This window comes from Arachis stenosperma, chromosome 3 (genome assembly GCF_014773155.1).
Source record: "Arachis stenosperma cultivar V10309 chromosome 3, arast.V10309.gnm1.PFL2, whole genome shotgun sequence".
NCBI classification, from domain to species: Eukaryota; Viridiplantae; Streptophyta; class Magnoliopsida; order Fabales; family Fabaceae; genus Arachis; species Arachis stenosperma.
The window spans coordinates 12,615,133-12,638,093 of NC_080379.1; the positions used below are offsets into that span (position 1 = coordinate 12,615,133).

The following is a 22,961-nucleotide window of genomic DNA, read 5'->3' on the forward strand; positions in this document are numbered from 1 at the left end:
AGTTTTGAATTTTGATATACGGCTTAGATCTTTGAAGACGATTGAAAAATGATGAAAGATAAGAAGCAAGGTTTGTTTGCATATTTGCTTTAATCAATACTGCTATTTTCTATGTCATTGCTGCTATTGATATTGGAGAAGAAGAAGTCAAAGGTGCTGAAGCCAAGTTTCAAGCTTTGGAAGCTTTACTCCTCTATCAAAGGGGTAAACAGCCAGAGATTGAGGCAAGAAGTGAGAGCACAAAGTTTGAATTTTCATAGCTTACAAAGCTATACCTTCTTCTCCTTCAAGGTTCTCTATTAAATATTCTAGTTTCTAAGTTTTATCTTTCTTTGTTTCAATGGAAAAGGAATTAAAGTGAGGAACTAAGAAAAAGCTATTGAGAGAAAAGGCAAAGAGAGTTAGACATGGAGAAAAGTCAAATGTTTATTTTAGAAATGCTTTGTACATTTTTCTGTTTTGTTTTCATGATCTTAAGGGAATTTCCTTGCTAAGTTGGGTGACTATTTAGTGGTTAAAAATATAGGGAGTGAACCTAATCAAATCTAGTTTAGGTAGAAGTTGGATTTGTCCCAAATAGGATTGGGCGGAATCCTAGGAAAATTGGTGTTTACAATCTTTGAAAGATAGTAAAAATTCTACCACAGTTGTAGGGGAGACTGGATTTAGGTCACATTGCATATGGTGGCTAAACCAGGATATATGGTTGTGTCATTCTTTTTTCTCTGTTATGATTCTGGTTTTATTCTCTAAGAGACAAAATAAAATTGTCTTATGCTTATTCTACCCAGCAAGACATCACCGCAACTATGCTCCCATACAACTCTGTTTTGACTTCTCTATCGACAAGAGACAAAATAAAAATGTCTCCTGCATTTTTAACAAAAGTAGACTTAACAGATTCTCTAAGTTCCATCCGATTTGAAGTAAAATCTAACAAAAAAAAGAGGCCTAGATTCAACCCCCTTCTTTAAACCACTGATAACCATCATAAAGAAAGTTAGACAAGCCTCTTTTGTTGCTTAAATATTATTTTTAAAAGCAAAATAACGAATTTATGTTTTTACTAGTTTTCCAAATTTAACAAAACACTGACTGATAAGAACCTGTGTTGATACACCTGAATTCAGTGAATTGCCATATTTAAAGTTATAACAATCCAGTGATCCACTTGTTTGATCATGGCTTCTTTGAGTATGCCTTCTGATGTGCGAAAAGCGATCCAACACAAATCTAACCGGCAAGTATACCGGGTCGCATCAAGTAGTAATAACTCACTTAAAGTGAGGTCGATCCCACAGGGATTGATGGATCAAGCAACTTTAGTGGGTGATTAGTTTAGTCAAGCTAACATTGATGGATTATGTGAAGAGTAACCAACAGAATGTAAATGACAAGAAATTTAAAGTTGCAGAAAGTAAATGACAAGAAACGTAAAGAGCAAGGAATGTAAATTGGCAAAATCTTAAATGACAAGGAAGGTAATTTGCATGTAACGTAAAGGGAAGTGGGAGCAGGGGAATTAAAGAGAGTAATAGATCAAGTAACTGGAAATGTAAATTGCAGGATGAATAAAGGAAATTGGGTGCTGGGATTCAAAGTTAAACAAGAGAATTCAAAGTGCAAACAATCAGAGATCTAGAATATGAAATGGGTTGCAGCGAATCTTAAGCAGAAAAGAAAAATCACTTGAAGAATCAAACAGCAAGTAAATTCAACTCAATTGTGAAATCTGAAAGAGAAATTGAAGATCTCAGGGGCTCAATGAGATTAGAAAACCAAGTCTAGATCTCAAGCCCTTCCTTGATCCAACAGAGAACAGTTTGCAGAGGAAATTAAAGATGAAAGCAATGAATGAAAACTCTAGATCTAAGTCACAATGCACTGAAATTTTGCCGAAGAATAACAAGAGAAATTGTAGATCAAAATTGAAACAGAATTCCTTCAATTCTCAATCCACAATTCAAAACAGAAATGAAAACTAAAAGAGAGAGCACAATGAAAACTAAAGAGTGCAAAACTCCCTATTGGAGCCAGCCTCCAATGCTCTCTATTAGAGCCAACCTATGCTCTCTATTAGAGCCAACCTCCTTTCTAAAATGAAAATGATGCCTTTTTATAGGCTTTTACAAACATGACAAATGAAAATGAAATTGAAAGCAAATTACAAAGAAAATGAAATTCCTAATCAAATTGTTTCTTGTGCCTTTGAGTGATGTCAATTGGGCTTTTGGCCTTGATGGAATTAGGTTGAAGATAGCCTCTGTTGATTGCTCTTGACATTGGGAAATATTTAAGCTTTGAACCGGGCCATGAACCATTCAAGTTTGAGTCAAAGTTTGAGGCAAACTTTGACTCAGACTTATTCGCCAAACTCATCATGCAGATCGCCCTTTTTACTGTCATTGGCGTTTGAGTCCAAGTTTGAGGCCCAACTTGGACGCAAATGTTGACACTTGTTGCACATCAAGTCTTGGGATGCTACTTTGTCCTCTTGTCAACGTTGCCAATTTTATGCCCACTATAGACTATTATATATGGTTGGAAAGCTCTGAATGTCAGATTTCTAACCCAATTGGAATCACCTCAATTGGACATCTACAACTCAAGTTATGCTCCTTTGAAGGGGACAGGGTCGCTGGCTTTGGTGTGTAACGTTTGAGGCGACGTTTGCCTCAAACGTGGTCGAATTTGCCAGATTTTGGAGGCTCAAACGCATTGTCCACCCCATACTATTAGATATTGTTGGAAAGCCCTGAATGTATACTTTCCAATGCCATTGGGAGCGCATAGTTTGGAGCTTCACAGCTCAAGTTATACTCCATCGAAGGTGCAGAGGTCAGTTGGCCTCATTGCAGGTTGACACCATGTTCGTTTATGCACATTTCGGGGCAGTTTTCTTCCTCAATTTTAGTGTCCACCATACAATGCCATATATGCTTGGAAAGCTCTCGATTCCTACTTTCCATTGCTTTTTGAATCACCTCATTTGGAGCTCTGTAGCTCAAGTTATTCTTGTTGGAAGTATACCCCTTCAGGCTGTGAGGAGCAACGTTTGACCTCAAGTTTGAGGCAAACGTTGGCGCAAACTTGGCATGCATCCAGCGTGAAATTGTGCTCTTCCTCACGTTTGAGTCCAAGTTTGAGGCAAACTTGAGCTCAAACGTGAATTCCTTTCTTTGCTCTTTGTTATTCCCTTTTTCTTCAACCTTCTTCCAAGCCTTTTTCCACCTATCATCAATCAACAAATGCATTAAAGCTATGCTAAAATCATGAGACTTCTTCTTATTCTTGACATATAAGCAATTATAGCACAAAACCTCATGAAAATGCATCAATTTACTCATGGTTGACTGAATCCAAGTACACATGAATTTCTACCCAAATGGCTTACTTGTAACTCAAGAAAGTGCATAAAACCTATTAAAAAACAAAGAAAAAGCATAGAAAAACATGACATGATGACATGTCATCACCTTCTGTTTCAGAACATAACAGATATAATAACAACAGGAAGAACAATAGCATAAGCAACAATTTATTATTGTCCTTGTTTATCTTTGATACTTTATTATCTTTGATATCTTAATACAAATCATATTATTTTTCATACTTTGTTTTTAAATTATGACTTCTGATTTTCGGTGACAATGTATGAATTAAAAATTATATTAAGATGTTTGGTTTATCATTATGATTTTTGGTTATTACAAAATTTTAAAGTTTGAGTTTCGAAAATGCCACTTCAAACAAAAAAATTATTTTAACGAACAAAATGACAGTTTCAGTGGCCATTTTAAGAGAGTAAAAAACTAACATTTTAAGAGAGTAAAAAAGGTGGTTTCAATCCTATTTTAAAAATCATAAAATTATCACCATAATTAGAAAAAAGGCGATTAAATCTATTATTTTATTCAAAAAATGGCGATTTTTTAAACAGAGAAAGCGCATCATATTTGTGTAGAAAGCGGTTAGAAATCACCATTTTAAACAGACAAACGGTTGTTATTCAGCTTAAAAACAATGGTTTAAAAGCGCCATTTTGTAAAAAAAATTGCCATTATATCCTAATATAAACGGCGGTTATAACCATCGTTTTTAAATAATAAAAAATATAATTTTAACTATCGCAAAAACTGTCGTATTAACTTTAGAAGATTGTGGCAGTTTTTTAAAAACCGCCATAATAATCAGAATGGTATCCAGAATAACGGCGTTTTTTGGAGGCACCATTTTTAGTAATAATAGTGGTTAAAACTGCCATATTTAAAAAAAAACCGTCATTTTAACTATTTTTTATAGTGTTAAGAACGATTGGATAAATTGACATGAATGATTATTCTGTTTAATATAATATTTGTTTATATTTTGACTATTTTCCTTCCTACGAAGACATCTTTTATGAGTAGCCACTATAAATAATGTGTAGTTTGTAATTATTTTAATTTCAAATAACATTTATGTAAAATAATAAAATGAAAAAGAAAATTAAAAGTATAACATTATATTTATTAATCTGATGAAATAATATATTATTTAATAGGTAAAAAAGATATTTTTTAAGCCAATGAGTAATAGTTCAAATGGCATAGTCTCCCCATACTCAATTAAGAGGTTGCGGGTTTGAGTCTCGTATCTTTGATAAAAAAAAGATATTTTTTAAGAGAGAGTTTTGCTAAAAGAATTTGTTAAAATGATCAATGTAAAATATTTTTATTGAAAAAAAATCATTATCAATATTTTTTACAATATATTTAGAATTTGATTTTAATACACTTAATGTTCTTCATCATTTTCGAATTTGTTGTAACCTTCTCATATTTGCGAGCATTTCGGCCTATAGCCATGGTTTCACTATTTCTCGATGCTGATCAGTGGTGCTGGGGCATTTTGGATGAACTTTCTGGGACTTCTGCTTTTTTTGCAGCCTCTTTCATCCTGGGATTTTGATTTTTGTTGAGAGCTCCTGGCCTATTAAGAGTAGTCTGCTTCTTTTTTTAAATTTGTGGGTTTTTGTCCGCTCCAGGCCTTATGACTTTTTGGGCCACCTGGGGTTTTAGCCCACTTTTCTTTAGAGAATTAAAAATCACTAGTCCACATTGCATGGCCTCTTGATTGTCTTCAACGTGTATAGTGTTATCTTGTCCATCAATTTCACCATCTTCATACATGACATTATATCGCGATCCTGTCTCACTTAATTGCACCATCTTAGAATTCCACTTTCCCTAATCGTAAGCGATTCTTTACCATTGGTAGTATATTTCTTTTCCATAATTAATCTTTCTGGTTTTTTTTTTCTTATTTGGTGCCTCACCATCATCCATAGTCCAAAATTTGGTAGCTTTTGATTATGCTGTGATTCCTGCATCGTAGCCGGACTTTTCATATTGGTTTCTTCTATCATCATTAATGCATTTTTCTCGCCTGAATTATCCCTTTCATCGGAATATTCTTCCGCACGGTGGCTATTATCATCAGAGATGTTCTCACTACAATCCTCCGATCTGTGGCCATAGAGGCCACATATGAAACAGATAAGATGAAGACCTTCATATTCAACATTCAAGGTACTACCCAGCACAGAGATACGAGAAATCAATTTCTTCGTAAGATTGATTTTTACACAAATTCTCGCGAATCTTCCACAGGAGTAGATGGAAGTTGCTCGATCAATCTTTAGCAGTGTTCCTAATGTTAATCCAACTCTCCACAAAAACCGAGGGTTATAAAGTTGAATAGGTAAATTCGGGATCTGAATTCATGCCGCAGTCTTCTTTAATGCTCTTTCCGATTCCAAAAAGAAGGGTATCCACTTTTGCACAATCAAATAATGTCCAGCTATCATGTACGGTCCTCCTGTGAGCACAAAGGAATAATTATTCTCCTTTGAAAAGTAAACTAAGAAATAGTCACGATCCATATCAATAACATTAATGTTACCTTTTTTTACCCAATCCCTTCCAAGGCATTGCTCCATTAAACCAAGATTCACTTGCTTTCCTAGTACTTTGACAATGAGTGAGGTATGTCAGAACTTGCACTAATCATCGAATTCTTCCTTCGTCACCTTGATCTCAAGACAGGGATTAAAAAGTTTTTCTTCCTTTTGGAGATTTTTCTCGTCCATATACCAATGATCCTCTGGGTTTGGCTTGCTATCATTAGAGTTCACAGAGCGTGGACTTAAGTCTTCTTCCATAATCCCTGGCTAGTGTCACTAGCAGGGAGTCTCTATATGAGACTTTTGGCCTTGTAGAGTTAGAAGAATCAATCCCAGTCATGAGATCCATACCATTCCCCGGTTGGTTAAGATCAACTTCTCGAATTTTGACTTTTTTGATACTTCGTTGCATTAAATCATCTTCTTCAGGTGAAACCCTAGTTGAGCTCTCATATGATTCTATTTCCAAAAGCTTTTATTTTAACCTTTTTTTTATAATGTTGAGAACGATTAGATAAATTGATACGAATTATTATTCTATTTAATATAATATTATTTGTCTATATTGAACTATTTTCCTTCCTATGAAAACATCTTTTATGATTAGCCACCATCATAAATAATGTGTAGTTTGTATTTATTTAAATTTCAAATAACATTTATATGAAATAATAAAAATGAAAAAATATAAAATTAGAACGTTATATATATTTATTAATTTGATGAAATAATATATTAATAGGTAAAATAGAGATTTTTTTAAAAAAGTGTTTTGCTAAAGGAATTTGTTAAAATGATCAATATAAAATATTTTTATTGAAAAAAAATCATTTATCAATATTTTTATAATATATTTAAAATTTAATTTTGATATACTTATATTTTAATAGTATAAAATATTTTCAAATTCAATAGATCAAAAATTAATTTATTGTGAATTTAAATTTTATTTAATAATTTACTGTTATTTGATTAATAAATTATTGTATATATAACATAATTTGAATATACAACACTTATTTAAATGAATAAATAAATTGATTATTTGATAAATTCAAATTAAATGAGAAATATGTGTAATATATACGACTCTTTTCATATTATATACATAAGCTAATTATATTTTACTATTATGATAATATATACATAAAAATTTTGCTAAAAAGTTTGTTGAGTATATATTAGAGGCTCTTAATCAGTTGTGTCGGACATTTTTATTTTAAAAAAAAATTATTATATTGAAATTTTTAAACTTTACAAATAAATAAATATATATATATATATATATATATATATATATATATATGTTTTTTATGTAGTTACATTACTTTTATTTAAACAAATAAATTCTAAAAAATATTACAAAATGACCTAGTTATATATTCTTACGTACGTTTACAAAATTCAAATATTTTTTAACGTAGTAATTTTTTTTCAAAACCAATACGCATAACACAAAATTTTTTAAAACTCTATTTAAATATATACTCAAAATTATTTTTCTAAATAACTAAAAAATTATTTTTTATATTTTCAATACATTAAATATATTAAAATAAAATTTATTATGATACTATGTACCTTTAAAATAAGATTTCTGCTACAAATGACTTTAATAATTATTCAAACAAAATAAATAAAAATAAATGCTCTCCTTCTCTCTCTAGAGCAATTACACCTCCTTCGCCCACCATTAAATGCAATTGCACCCTCTCAACACGCTCTGCAATTACTCTTCGCTGCTTCTGTTCCCTCCCTCCTTCCGTTTCTTTCCTCCTTCAATGCTTTTCCATTTCTCCCTATCTCAATCTCTTTTCCCTTCTTCTCCTCCTCCTTCCTTCTCACCGTAAAATAACTCTCTTTCTTTTGCCATACTAAGATCCAAAACGAAAAAAACTGTAACCGTTTCCAATGTCTCTTCTATTCAACCAAAAAGGTTCCTCTTTTTCTTCAACGAGTTGATTAAATGCTTTTGTTCCCAATACTACAGATCTGCACAAGCACTCTCATCACTGGTAAGTGTGGGGATAGAAAAAAATGGAAAGACTTATTTTGAGTATTTCGAATAGCGTTCATAAAAAGGTTACGTTCTTTAGGATCAAGATTCTGCTAAACAAAATAATTAAAAAGAGTAAGGTTTCTAACACGATTTCTTTGAGCTAGTCGAGTTACTCTCCCTTTTGTAAGTGCAGCAGTAAAAAGAGAACCTATATATTTTGTAAGAATTTCCGAGATCGTCGTCAGAAGAAAATATTTTATTTTATTTTATTTTATTTTGTCTATTTTTATTATGCCTGTGATTCGGTTTGGATTTTGATAATTTTTGTGCGTAAAAAAAAAAAGGCAGCAGTATCAAATAAAATGGTCAATTATTTTTCTTTGCATTTACGTATAACGTTTTTCTTCCCTTTGTCCCTTCTTTTTCTTTCTGCGTTAATGTAGTGTTTTGGCTTTAATTCTTTGCAGAAAAGCACATAATCAAAGAGCTAGCTAACTGGAGCTGAACCCTTACCTCCGAAAATCAAATAAGGTTCACTGTGTTCTCTATATATGTGTGTCCACCATAGTAGCGAGTGTTGGTTGTTTTGAGGGTTTGTGAAAAAATATGATTCCGGCGAGAAACAGAAACATGCGATCGATTATTGGAAGGAATTACTACGAAAACGACGTCGTTTCTGCTGCTGGGTTTGGATCCTCATCACCTCTCAGTCTTTCTTAGGTCGGTGCTTATTAACGCCTCTTCCGTTGACCATCCCCCTTTCTTCCGTTTCACTTTCTTTTACTAATACTAATTATTATTTATTATTTATTTATTATAAATAAAATAAAATAAAATATAATGCAAAATTAATTTTCGCTTGCCTACATTATTTTATTAATTAATTTTTCAAGTGAAATTCTTAATTTTCGTGGCACACTAAACTCTACTATAGATTGATGATTTGTACTACCAAGCCATGAAGCCGAAGCAAATATCCTTCTCGATATTCGAAAGCCGTGTTGCTTCCTATTCTCTCACTCTATTTTCCCCATTAAAAAAAAAGATAATAACTATATAAAACCCTTTATAACAAAAAAAATTTGTATAAACTAAGCAATTTTTTTTTCTTTTGTTTTGTTTTGCTTTGACTTATTTCTACTCCTATGACTATAACTCTCTGTACAAACGTCAATGGTTATTAATTACTACAAAACTTTTGTGTTTGTTGTTTAGATTGAAGAATTATCATCATAAAGGGTGTTGGTGAGGAATCTTGAAAGATCTGTAGAAGAAATATGTTCCAACCAAACATGACTGAAGCTGTTGGTGGCCTTCACTATCATCACCAGTATCATCCTTTTGATATGGCTCAGAACACAACAACATCGGAGAGTGATGTACCGAGAATTCGAGAGGACGAGTTATTCGACAGCGCCACTAAGTCCGGCAGCGAGAACCTTGAGGTTGAAGGTGGTGGAGGAAGTGGTGGTGGTGGTGAAGGTGGTTCTGCTGGGGAAGACCAAAACCCTCGCCCTAATAAGAAGAAACGCTATCACCGCCATACCCAACACCAGATCCAAGAGATGGAAGCGTAAGATACATTATTGTTGTTATGCACACATATTTAAATTTCAATTAAATTAAACCACGCCATTCTTCAAAATTCTGTATAGTACTATCTTTTTATAGCATGCTTTAATTGAGAATTTGAAATCTCTCTAAAGTTAAAACATTTTAGTACATCGCTGACAAGTGGGGTTGAGTATAGTAGGTCTCCTAATTTAAGTTAATTCTTGAATTCTCAACTGATTAACAATAACATATAGGTATTTTTGTAATAAACAAGCTCCAACAACATAGGCATTGAATTCACTAGTTCTATGTCTGATTAAAATACACGAAAAGCTTTTCATTAACATTTTTAATGAGAAGAACAAATGGTAGAATAACATAAAGCAAGAGAACAAAAACCATGAGTGATTCTTATTGTGTATTTTGAATTATAATTATTTGTTAACTTTTTTGTAGTTTCTTTAAGGAGTGCCCTCACCCAGATGACAAGCAAAGGAAGGAGCTGAGTAGGGAGTTAGGGTTAGAGCCATTGCAAGTGAAGTTCTGGTTCCAGAACAAACGCACTCAAGTGAAGGTAAATTATAATAAAAATGAAGCAAAGTAAAAAACAAAGTGTATGTGTATGAATAAGTTAAATTTTGTTGCAGACTCAAACTGAAAGGAGCGAGAACTCACAGCTAAGAGCGGAAAATGAGAAGCTTAGAGCAGATAACATGAGGTATAGGGAAGCACTAAGCAATGCATCGTGCCCTAGTTGTGGTGGCCCAACCGCCATAGGGGAAATGTCATTCGATGAACATCACCTCAGGCTTGAAAATGCACGTCTTAGGGAAGAGGTATAACACAAGTACACTAATCTATCATTTTTATAACACCCACAAAACTACTTAACAAACAAACTATCTCAATCATTTTCTGCTATTTTTATTTGCAGATTGATCGAATTTCAGCAATTGCAGCCAAGTACGTAGGCAAGCCTGTGGTGAACTATTCAAACCTCTCCCCTGCCCTCCCACCTCGCCCGCTAGAACTCGGCGTTAGCGGTGGCAGTGGCGGCTTTGGAGGTGGTAGTGACATGTACAGTGGTGGTGCCGGAGACTTCCTGAGGTCGATAAACGGGCCCTCGGAAGCCGACAAGCCACTGATAATTGAGCTGGCTGTTGCAGCCATGGAGGAGTTAGTTGGTATGGCACAAATGGGTGAGCCACTTTGGTTGACAATGACCTCCATTGACGGTGGCACTTCCACTGTGCTCAACGAGGATGAGTACGTTAGAACCTTCCCTCGTGGAATTGGCCCCAAACCTGCTGGGTTCAGATCCGAAGCTTCTAGAGAAACCGCTGTTGTTATCATGAACCATGTTAACCTCGTCGAAATTCTCATGGATGTGGTGAGTGCCTTTCTATTTCCTTCACTTTTCATTCTCATGCATACCATCATTGTTATCGTTATTATTTTCCTAAGCACCATCTTATATATCCTAACCAAGTAAACAAAAAATTGAGTGGTATATAACACTATCTCATCTACGTGTAATCTAAGGTTCAGTATACGGTGGTAACGGGTCCCTAATCCAACACAATTTGATCGAGTAGAATTGTCAATTCAATTGTGTATATGTTATCTAAAAATTTTTTATTAAATGTAAAAGATTATTAACTATTAATAGAAGATTATTATTTGATATTTTAATACGTTTTTTTATATATTTTTATTTTAAATTATCATCAAGTTATATAATAATGTTGCATCTTTTGTTAATTTGCGAGCAGAATTGGATACTTGCGGATTAAAAATAAATAGGATTAGGATTAAGATATTCTCAATCCACAAATAGAATAAAATTAAATTTATATAAAAATTTTAACTTATGAGTAAAATTAAAATTAAATTCAAATGTTATTCTATCCATTGTGATCCTAATTCCGTATATTAAAACAAATATATTTGTTGACTTAATAGACCTGACACAAAAATGAATAAAAATAGTATTACATTCTGTTGTTACTATTTAGGGTTGGAGAAAGTCTATAAAATTAATTTAGTTAATTAATATTAATTTATTTTGTTTTAATTTTAAAAATTCTCAACTTCTTTAAAGGATGTTGGCGTAAAGTTTATAATATAAAATTTGAAGTAAAAAATTAATGATTTAAGATATAAAATTTAAAATAAATAAAATAATAAAAAATTGATTTTCTGGCAGTATTATTATTATTAATAATAAATTTTCTTAATATGTAGGCATATATCAAAATCAATTATTATAATAGAATATATATTAAAATATAAATATATATTACAAATAAATTAAATTATTCATATATTTATATATAAATATATAATAAATTTTAATTTACATTTAGCATTTCTGGTTATCTTTACTAGGGATTGTTTCTTGCTTCCATTGTTTTTGATGTTTGACTCAGACTTTGAACATTTATTTTCAGAACAATTGGTCGACAATGTTCTCTGGTATAGTCTCAAGAGCTATAACTATAGAAGTGCTATCAACAGGAGTGGCTGGGAACTACAATGGTGCTTTACAAGTGGTATGTATGTTGAATAAGTAAGTAACTAAGTTTTGAGTATGTTGTTGAAGATGAAATGAATGATGATGCATGTATGGATGCAGATGAGTGCAGAATTACAAGTACCTTCTCCACTTGTGCCAACTCGAGAGAGCTATTTTGTGAGATATTGTAAGCAGCATGTAGATGGGAGTTGGGCAGTGGTGGATGTGTCGTTGGATCATTTGCGCCCTGGTCTTACTCCAAGATCTAGAAGAAGGCCTTCTGGTTGCTTAATCCATGAAATGCCCAATGGTTATTCTAAGGTAATTCCAAAAAAAAAAATATTATTCGTATACACCAAATATTTTTAACATGGGTATAAAAATTCAACTGTTCATAATTAATTATATATTTAAATTATTTTTTATTTAAGAAAACAAAAATAATGTATATTTTGTTGTTAAGAATATATAATGTCAAAATAGTATTAATGTATATATAGATTGATTAATCAATACAACCAAAAAAGAATCTATCTCACTTAAAAAGAATACAATGTAAATAATCTAATCTAAATATTTGACATTAGGTGACATGGGTTGAGCATGTGGAAGTGGATGATAGAGGTGTTCCTAACCTTTACAAGCAGCTTGTAAACTCTGGGCATGCATTTGGTGCAAAACGTTGGGTTGCAACTTTGGATAGACAATGTGAGAGGCTTGCTAGTGCCATGGCAACAAACGTTCCTACCGTAGATGTTGGAGGTATTCATAAAAAAACACTGATTTCCTTACATTCCTACTTTGCTGGATATTTTTTTCTTTTTTATATTACTTAACTATGTATATTTATCAAAACATAAATTGCTATTTTTACTTACGAATATTTAGATTATTTTATATTTTTCACAAAATATAAAACTAATTCTGTCAACGCTCTTTTTTTAAAAAAAAAATCCAGTTTTTATAAATATAAAATTAATTTTATTTTCTCACAAACAGACATATTATTATTCTAAATATTCGTGGATAAAAATAATAATTTATTGCAAAAGAAGATGTTCAAACTTTTTACACTCAATTATCTCAAAAGTAAAACTAGTATGCAAGTACATATTTGAGATTTATGTCTTGCTTGTGATAACATATTTTCTAACCAATATTCTTAAAAATATAATTATTTATATATTCTTTTCAATCAACTTAAATTGAAAAAAAATGCAAAATTGAATACTCATTTTCTGAATATTTTTTTATCAATGCTAATTAAGTTATGGCATGCATGATGTTAATAATTAGTGATAACAAACCAAGAAGGGAGGAAGAGTATGCTGAAGCTGGCAGAGAGAATGGTGATAAGCTTTTGTGGTGGAGTGAGTGCGTCAACAGCACACACGTGGACAACACTGAATGGGACAGGTGTCGATGATGTCAGAGTCATGACACGAAAGAGCGTTGATGATCCTGGAAGACCACCTGGCATTGTTCTAAGTGCTGCCACTTCCTTTTGGCTTCCAGTTCCTCCCAAAACAGCCTTTGATTTCCTCCGTGATGAGAATTCAAGAAGTGAGGTATGTGATCATATATGTTAATCAACAATTCAAACTATCAAACTTTTTTATTGTTATTATTATTATTCAATAACCTTATTATATCCTACCAGCATATCAATAGACACTACTATTAATTTACCTTTTTATTTTTTAAATAAGTATAAAAATAATAAAAAGTTGAATTAGTTAAGATGGTAAATAATTCATAATTTAACTAAAATATTTTACATTTAAATCTTTAAAATAATATTTTTTATGAATTAGATATAATAAAAGATATTTAAAAAAATAGACACTAATCTTTTTAATATTTCCATTATTTTTTTTTTCAAAATAAATAGGTCCTTTTCTAAATAAGATAGATTCCTTTTCTTGGAAAATGCCTATCTAGTTTTTATTTTTTAGACAAACCACAAGTACTTGGGATATATCTTATTCAGATTACCAAAAATTGAAGTGTACAACTTTTTAGTCATGGGTCAAAAGTATCCCATTTTTCACACTCAGCCTTGTTATAAATTGATTTTTATTAAATTATTACTTAAATGTTTATGTTCATGCTGTTTTAACTTTCTTATCCTGTTGAAAATTACAGTGGGATATTCTTTCAAATGGTGGAGCAGTGCAAGAAATGGCGCACATTGCAAATGGAAGAGATACCGGAAATTGTGTGTCGCTACTTAGAGTCAATGTGAGTTAATCCTATACAATTTTTTTCTTATTTTATGAGTTTTATTTTTCATGCACTATGAATATATATAATTTTAATTTGGATTTCATACTGCATTCGATTATAGGGGTATCATCGGGATGTAGCTTTATTCTCCAAAAGAAATTCAATTAAATAAATATTAATACATACAAAAAATCTTTTCTTTTAAAACAATTGTGTAGTTTATGTTACAATACAATATCAATATAAAGGTTTAACATACAGTTAGACTGAATTTTTAGTAACATCAATTTTAGTATAACAATAACAGTTTACCCTCAAACAATATTGGTGTGTTCTCACATAACTTTTGAATTACTTTATACAAATATAAATAACAGGATCCACATTTTGTAAAGATAAGAGGTTATAATTTTTAAGCAACCATATTACGTATATACAAAAAGATTAGTCATTCTATCATTTCAGTACATCTATTTATACACAAATATATAGTAGATGATTTAGGATTTAAACTTTTGTGGGTACCAATCTTTTTGAAGACTATAATTTAGGAAACATCATATAATATATAAATCCGTGTGTCTTAGTTAAACCAAGTGAAGTATGAGTAAATTAAAATATTATTACGATGATGAATGCAGAGTGCAAATTCAAGCCAGAGCAACATGTTGATACTACAAGAGAGTTGCACAGATTCAACAGGCTCCTTTGTAGTTTATGCTCCTGTGGACATTGTTGCCATGAATGTGGTTTTGAATGGAGGGGACCCAGATTATGTGGCACTTCTTCCTTCAGGATTTGCCATCCTCCCCGATGGAAGTTCAGGCGGCTGCGGCAGCGGCATTGGTGGTGAAACAAATGGCCCTACTGGTGGGGGCGGTGGCGGCGGAGGTGGTTCTCTATTGACGGTTGCATTCCAAATATTGGTTGATTCAGTTCCAACGGCTAAGCTTTCTCTTGGGTCAGTTGCAACCGTTAATAGTCTTATTTCTTGCACTGTTGAGAGAATCAAGGCTTCTTTGTCTGGTGATCCTGCTTCACTATGATTGAATCATCATGTGGTAAGCCTCTACCTCTATCACCTTCATTCTTATTACATGCTTTCACATTTTTTTGGATATGGATGTTTGACTTTAGAAAATATTTTTTATATTTTTTTTTAAATTTAATTTTGATGCACTCTTTGTGAACAATAGATTTATACATACACCTAATTATATCATGCTACCTCAACAAAAAAAACTATTTTTTGTTTTTACTGTGTAAATAGCTATAAAAAAATGAATGTGATTAAAAATTATGTAAAATATTTTACATTATTAGTACATCAAAATTAAACTATTTTATGAAACGCAAATAAAAGAAAAAAAAAGAGAACGAATAAAAAGATTTTGTCAATTAACATTTTAGAGGACAAACAATACCTAAATTATTTTCTTGATCCATAACATATATTATTACATCATTTTTCATTAAACAAATTTTCGATAGTAAACACACCAAGTATAATTTAACCTTAGGAGTTTTGTTTAAGAATTTAACCTCCTTGAATCTGTAAGTATAATTTATCCTTAGGAGTTTTTTTTTTTTTTTCACTAATCAAATTCCCTTCATTCCATGCATGTTTGTTTCTACAATTTTTATGTTATATTTACTTGGTTAATTTTGTGTTGTAGCTTATACAAGAAGGATATAATGATTGATATTTTGGAAAACATAAAAGATGAAGTGTTGAGGAAATTGGGATTTATACAGAATGATGTGGAGAAGTCAAGAACGCACCTTGCATGATATTCCTTCTCGGGTTCGGGAATTGACTTCCCTGGACAAAAAAAAGTAAAAACACTACTAAGACCTTAATTAATTAGTGTCCTTCAACATTTCCAAGACTTATATAATATAGATTTAGGGAGGATTAACCTTTTGGGTAACTAGCTAGTTCTTAATTATATTCAATTGGTGATAACTTTTAATTTTGCTATAGACACTCTAAGCTACCACTAGTCGGTGATGGCAAGTTTGCACCACTAGGCTTCCTCTTTCATCCATTTTATGGGTTTTGAAATCGACATTGTGTTCGATTATGCAAAGTAGCTAGAGAGCTTTGACATTCATTTAATTTTTTTTGTCTCATTTCTGGTTTCCTCGATATTCATGATGACTTAAATGTGTGCCCAACGGTAGTAAAAAAGAAGTGAAACTAAACTTATTTGAAAAATATTAGATGATTAATATTTTTTATATTTAAGATAGTAAATAATTTTTATTTTTTTCACTATAAAAATATTGACTTTTTAATATTTTTTGTATGCCTTTTTATAACTAAGGTCTCAAGAATTCTTACTAATTTTATAAATCTGTTTAATATTTGGTTTGGTCAAAGTTGGATTATTATTATGTTTCTCAATTTAGTTGTATTCATCAATATAAAGTTCCAAAACACCCCTAAATTTTTAATCACAATTGCGCCAAATCCGGAGAAGCTAAATCTTGTGGCTTTGTGAGAAATACGATCTTATTTGCATTGATGATTTTACATTTAGAACTTTAAGTTTTGTTAATTTCTATATACTAACAGTATTTTATACTGTCAACAAAAAATGTTATAAGAGTTGGACAATAACACCGCACGAACGCTCTCCTAGGATTTCAACCAAGGAAAGAACCTTGTTCAACGGAGTACGAAAAAAGTCAAAATACGTGATGCCAAGTTCCTATGTATTGAGGAGATAAGCGGCCAAAAAGAGTCACCAAAAGTTCCTAGGAAAAAAGATTGCGGTTATAAATAACACCATAAGAAACATAAAATTATTTTGTAAAAATAACAAAATATGAGAAAGAAAAAAAATTAATTAATACAATATGAAGAAAAGCAAAAAAAAAAATTTCATGATTTTTCTAGACCAATGAGTAACTGGAACAATTTAGTTAAACTTGGTTGATAAAAACACATGTACATATGGCATAATTTATGGAGTGTACACCATAACACCAGTTTGTTTGATTGAGGGGTAAAGTCAGGTAAATTTTACATGAAGTCTATAATATAGCTTTCATTAAGTTATAATAGTTACACCAAACTGTGGGTTGCAAATATATGGCATTCAAATTTTTTCTGTTGAAAATGGAAGATATAAACTATTCGTTTTTCAAAAAATAGTATGTGGCATTACTAGTATGAAATTAGATTCAAATTTCACTAAGGATAAAACAATTAAAAAAGCTAAAATGTGGTGAAGATGAAAAGTTTTGTGACCTATGAAACACTTTAAAGAAATTGTAAAAGAAACCACTAAGCAAACAAAAATGTCACATGACCCCAAACAACAGCACCAGTTTGTATTACTATTATCACATTTATCAATAACAAAGAAAACATATTAAATTGAGGTTATGATCATAGAAACTTCACATTAGCCGAATGTATGATAAGGTACCAAGGATAACTACCCACAAGCATGCACCGGCACTACTTTGAGCAACTTCTTCAAATTGTTAATTAAAGTGATCCTTGCATTATACACATTGTAAGCAGTTGGTATAAGGCTCTTCACAAGCAACCCATTCTTTGGGGCCTAGAAGTGGTTTCTTTGGCTGACCTTTCATCATCTTTAGCCGTTCCCTAGCTGCTCGTCGCAGCTCAACCATGGGCGTCGGAAAATGTTTCTTTTCTTTTCTTGCATATTGCCGGAGAAAATCAGCATTTTGTGGCACTTCATCACTGACTTTCAATTTACATCGAAAATATTTCTTCAATTGAATTCTAGTCTTCACGGGAAGTCTAATCTTACCACTACTGTATTGATAAACAAAAAGAGGAACACAAATGCATTTTTGTAACAAAATTGGCAGTAACCATTGCATTTGTCACAAATAAAAGCTAAGAACAATGTTCAATGAAGTAAATTACTTTAGCCAGAATGGGATATTGCCAGTTTGAAGACGAATCAGTTTAACGTTAGATTATAGAAAACTATGCAAAGGAAACAAAAGGAAATTATCCACTTTTTGTTTAGAATCTCAACCAAGGGATGTAAATAAGGCTGACAATTTTGTTATTTTCAGTACACAATCCCGCAATTAAGCAAAAATGCTATTTGTATACCAAAATCAAGCAACAATGTATAAATTCATGTGTTATTTAATTTATTTTTAATGTATATTTGTATTTTGTATTTTATACTAGTGACTTATTTCTGTGTATACCTATTGTAATTCAGTCCAAATAATAACCAATAATAATTAAAAACACAAACACTTGAATCAATAACTCGGAGGTAATACAAAGAAAAAAAACTCCAAGTCATACCTGGTAATAATCAAGGGAACTAAGATGCAATAATAGGTTGGGCTTCAACATGAAAACATCTGTCGGGGTGGGGAAAGCAATTCCAGTAGGAAGGGACAGAGTCCCAATAGTCATATTCATCCTGGATTTGCTGCTTGGGAGAGCAGAGTACAGTCACCAATGACAAAGAAGACTACAATCTTTGCAAAAGGATGAGACAGAAGGCAGCGACCAGATAAGTTAAGATTAACCAAGTGAACAAGTATAATTCATGATATCTAATTCTATTAAACATATACATAATAGCAGCATCACACAACAACTGAAAAAGTAAAATCTTACACTATTTTGGATTTCATATTTCTAGTTTTATATACTCTTCTGGTGGTACTAGGGGTGTGCATGGCCCGGCTCGGCCCGAAGACTCGACCCGGTCTCGAACACCTTAGGACTAATTTGGTGTGATTTCATCGGGTCTAGGGTTGGGTAAGGGTCTCAAAAATAGACCCGGTCATTATTTCGGGTCAGGTCCGGGTCATGACTCGGGTCACCCAAAATCGGCCCGGTGGTCCGGTCATCATACATAATTAATATTTTGTGTATTAGTGATGGATGATGGCTATTCTTATGGAGAATTTAAATATTGTAAATCTTAATATTTTGTTATTAGTTATTATAAGACTATAAGTTAATGTTTTATGTTTAAAATACATAAGATTTTAGACTAATTAATGCATAATATTTTGTTATTTGTGTTGATTTAAATATTTAGTGTTATTAGACAATATTAATATTGATTATGGTTATACTTTAATTTTAGAGAAGAGTTAGTTCTTGTTATATTTTTCTAAGTGAATTTTACCATGTCAAATAATGGTTGGAGTCTTGGAAATTTGGATATTTTCACATACTAGCTTATAAGAAAGTATCAAGGCAATGTAATGTTAACGGCCCGGTTGTCACTCGGTTTTTACCTCGGTATAATCTTAGCCCGAAAGTGTATAGGTTTCATCGGGTCTAGGGTCGGATTCAGATCTAATAAATAGGTCCGGTATATATTTTGGGCCGGGTCTGAGTCACATCAAATCCGATTTCACCCGACCCATGTACACCCCTAGGTGGTACTGCCACTGACTTAGAAACTGCAAAAAACAATTATTAGTTTATATCCAAAACCAATTCACAATTATTCACAATTCACAGTTCAAATTATCTTAGCAAAATTCAAATGATCTTCGTACAAAAATTGCCTGAAGTCCTGAAAAATGAAGCAGAGGACACGCTGATTCGATGAAAGGAGGCCGGAGACGCGGCAGGAACCGAGTACGGCAAGACGGTAACCACCGAAGATGGCAAGCGGCGAGAACGGAGGACCACAGACTGACGGTGGGAACTGAAAGGAGGACGGCGATGGGGCTGTTATTGACGGCGAGAACACCAAGAAGGTGAGGCGGCGAGAACGACTAAACCACGAAGAGGGAGGGATGAACGCGAGGAACAGCGGCGAGAAAAAGAACGCGACGAAGAGGGATAAATGCGACGAAGAGTGGGCGACCTCCGGCGAGTAGTCTCCAGTGATGGTCAAGGAAGAAGGAGTGGGCAAGTGGTGTCTCTTATCTCTGGGTGGGTGTAGGTGAATGGGAGAGTGCAGCCGAGAAGATGATGAAATGTGAAATAAAAGTTATTAGGCCGGAATAACATATATATATTTATTATTTATGTAATTATTAATAGGTGAAAATTCAAATCTAATAAACTTATAAATTTTATTGATGCATATTATATTATAGAATAATATTTTTTATAATATAATTATAAAATAGATAATATGATAAAAATTTAAAAAAATCCTAAAATATATTAATAAAATAAAAATTCAGGTGCAGCAAAAAATTTATAATCGAAAATAGTTAAATAATTTGAACGAAAGTTATTCTGTATTTCATTTATTTTTTGTATTGATTCAGATTTGATATGATTTATGAATATTCCTGTTAAAAAAATACACATACACAATACATAATACATAATTGGGCTGAGCCCAATCCAATAATGCCCGTTTCTGGTGCAGGTTTCTTCTCCATCAACATCATCTTCTTCGTCTCACACTCGGGTGGAGCAGCCTCCAAAACCCTAAGAAAAATGCCGCCATTACAGTCTCTGCAACTTCGGAGTCTCTTCCTTGGATGCTTCCGCTCTTATTCACTATCATTCCTTTCATCTTCTTCACTCAAATCTCTTCCTCATTTCCTTCCACAACAACCCTCTTCCAATCTAAATCCACCCAGAAACCCCTTCGATCTACCCTCATTCTTCGCAGCCAGAAACTTCTCCTCAAATGCGACTCAAACAGAACCCGAATACCTGGATCCGATAGCCCAATCCCTCTCGTCAGAGCTCACCAAGGACCCGGACTCGGACCCTCTGTCCTTCTCGCAGCGCCTCCAGCTCAGCTTCTCTCACATCACGCTAACCGGAAATCTCGTCCTCCAAATCCTAAACATCTCCCCCGAAGCCTCACGCGCCACCGTACTAGGGTTCCATCGATGGCTCATCTCAAACCCTAAATTCGACCACACGGACGAAACTGTCTCCTACTTCGTTGACTTTCTCGGCCGCAGGAAGGATTTCAAGGCAACGCACTACTTTCTCTCTGCTGCCCTCGAAGGCAGCACCCTTTTGGGGCCTAAAACCCTAACTTCCGTGCAGGCAGGGCCACCCATGCGATCCAATTATTCGACCGGATGGAAAAGGACTACGGATTAAATCGCGACCGCGAATCCCTAAACTTCGTGGTTTCGAAGCTGTGCCAAAATGGTTTCGCGAGCTACGCAGAGAAGATGGTGAAGAATCTGGCTAAGGAGTTCTTCCTCGACGAAAGCACCTGTGATATGCTGATTCGAGGTTGGTGCGTGAAGGGGAAGCTCGATGAAGCTGAGAGGCTCGCCGGAGAGATGTACAGAGGAGGGTTCGAGCTTGGCGTGGCTGCCTTCAACGCAATGCTTGACTGCGTATGCAAGCTGTGCCGTGAGGATTCTGGCGGAGATGGAGTCCCGTGGTGTTCCAAGGAATGTGGAAACATTCAATGTGTTGATCAGTAGCCTTTGTAAGATGAGGAAAACAGAGGAGGCTGTTCAATTGTTCAATAGCATGGGATCGTACTGGTGTTCCCTGAACAAGACGACGTTTCTTGTGCTGATCCGAAGTCTGTACCAGGCTGCAAGGTTGCAAGAGGGTGATGAGATGATTGATAGGATGAAATCTTCGGGGTTTGGTGATGCGCTCGATAAGAAGGCATACTATGGGTTCTTGAAGATATTGTGTGGGATTGAAACGGTTGATCATGCTTTGAGTGTGTTTGGGATGATGAAAGCTGATGGGTGTGAACCAGGGGTTAAGAGATGGGGAAATTGGGTTCCATGAACCGTGTCAATAAGGCAAATACTCTGTTCAACGAGGCTAAGAAGAGGGGTATGGGTGTGGTGGCTAAGGAGTATGTTGTTGATCCATGGTATGCGAGAAGGCGAAGGCATCGAAGGAGAAGAAGAGGGAGACTCTGCCTGAGAAGATGGCTAGGAAGAGGACTGAGTTTTGTGAAGCCGCCTATGGGTAGAGCTTAAAACATCTTTTTACTTTTTGGTCCTTTTGTAGTCTTAGTACAACACTTTGGATTCTCCAAATATTTTAGAATAGATTTTCCCAATTGTAACCATTGTTTTTCATTGTCTCATGCTTAGTTTTTATACTCTGTTAACATGTTATGAAAATAAATGCTAGTTGAACCTAATATATATGGGAATAAATTCTCTCAATTATTAAAAAAAATTAAGAGTATAAAATATGATCTTTAATTTTTTATTATTTTTTTATATTTATTTTTTATTCTATTTATAAAATTAATAATAAGAGATTACATTTTATTTCTTTCATTGTTAAAAGAAATGAGAGAATCCATTCCTAATAATAATATATACTGACAGAAGGAATCTGATGGTAGAATGAAGGCTGCGGATAAATAGAGAGTTGTGAAAACAGGCTAGTAATGAGATTAAGGGACAAAGGGGCAAATGCAATTGACTGGTGAATGAAGCTGGATACTGAAAAAAGCTTCCTTAAAAAATTATCAAAATATATTTTTGGAAGGTTATCAGGTGTACCGGGAATTTCGGTGTTCCAGTTGTTTTAACCGTCGATCTGAATTATAAAAAATATATATAATATATATTAATTAAAATCAACGGTTAAAACAATTGGAACACCGATGTTCCTAGGTACACCTGATAACTTTCCTATATTTTTATTTATTAAATTATTTTTGTTTTTCTTCCATAATAAAATTCTACTAATCATGAACTAAACTATTTAAGTGCATTGGAATTGAAGTAGAAAGTCAGAGATGTTTTTTAAGGAAATAACATCTCAACATAAAAAATAA

At 33.1% G+C, this 22,961-nt stretch overlaps 1 protein-coding gene and 1 pseudogene across 1 annotated transcript; both read left to right on the forward strand.

The window, feature by feature from the left end:
- Positions 1-9,235: 9,235 nt before the first annotated feature.
- On the forward strand, positions 9,236-16,242 carry LOC130965502 (homeobox-leucine zipper protein HDG2-like). Its single transcript, XM_057890262.1, has 11 exons — positions 9,236-9,516; positions 9,954-10,071; positions 10,145-10,333; positions 10,432-10,887; positions 11,948-12,049; positions 12,133-12,333; positions 12,600-12,774; positions 13,309-13,580; positions 14,158-14,253; positions 14,880-15,299; positions 15,915-16,242. The coding sequence occupies exons 1-10, from the start codon at positions 9,236-9,238 to the stop codon at positions 15,282-15,284; spliced, it is 2,295 nt and encodes a 764-aa protein (XP_057746245.1). The 3' UTR covers positions 15,285-15,299; positions 15,915-16,242.
- A 4,315-nt stretch (positions 16,243-20,557) lies between these two features.
- Positions 20,558-22,304, forward strand: LOC130967733 (pentatricopeptide repeat-containing protein PNM1, mitochondrial-like; annotated as a pseudogene).
- Positions 22,305-22,961: the final 657 nt, after the last annotated feature.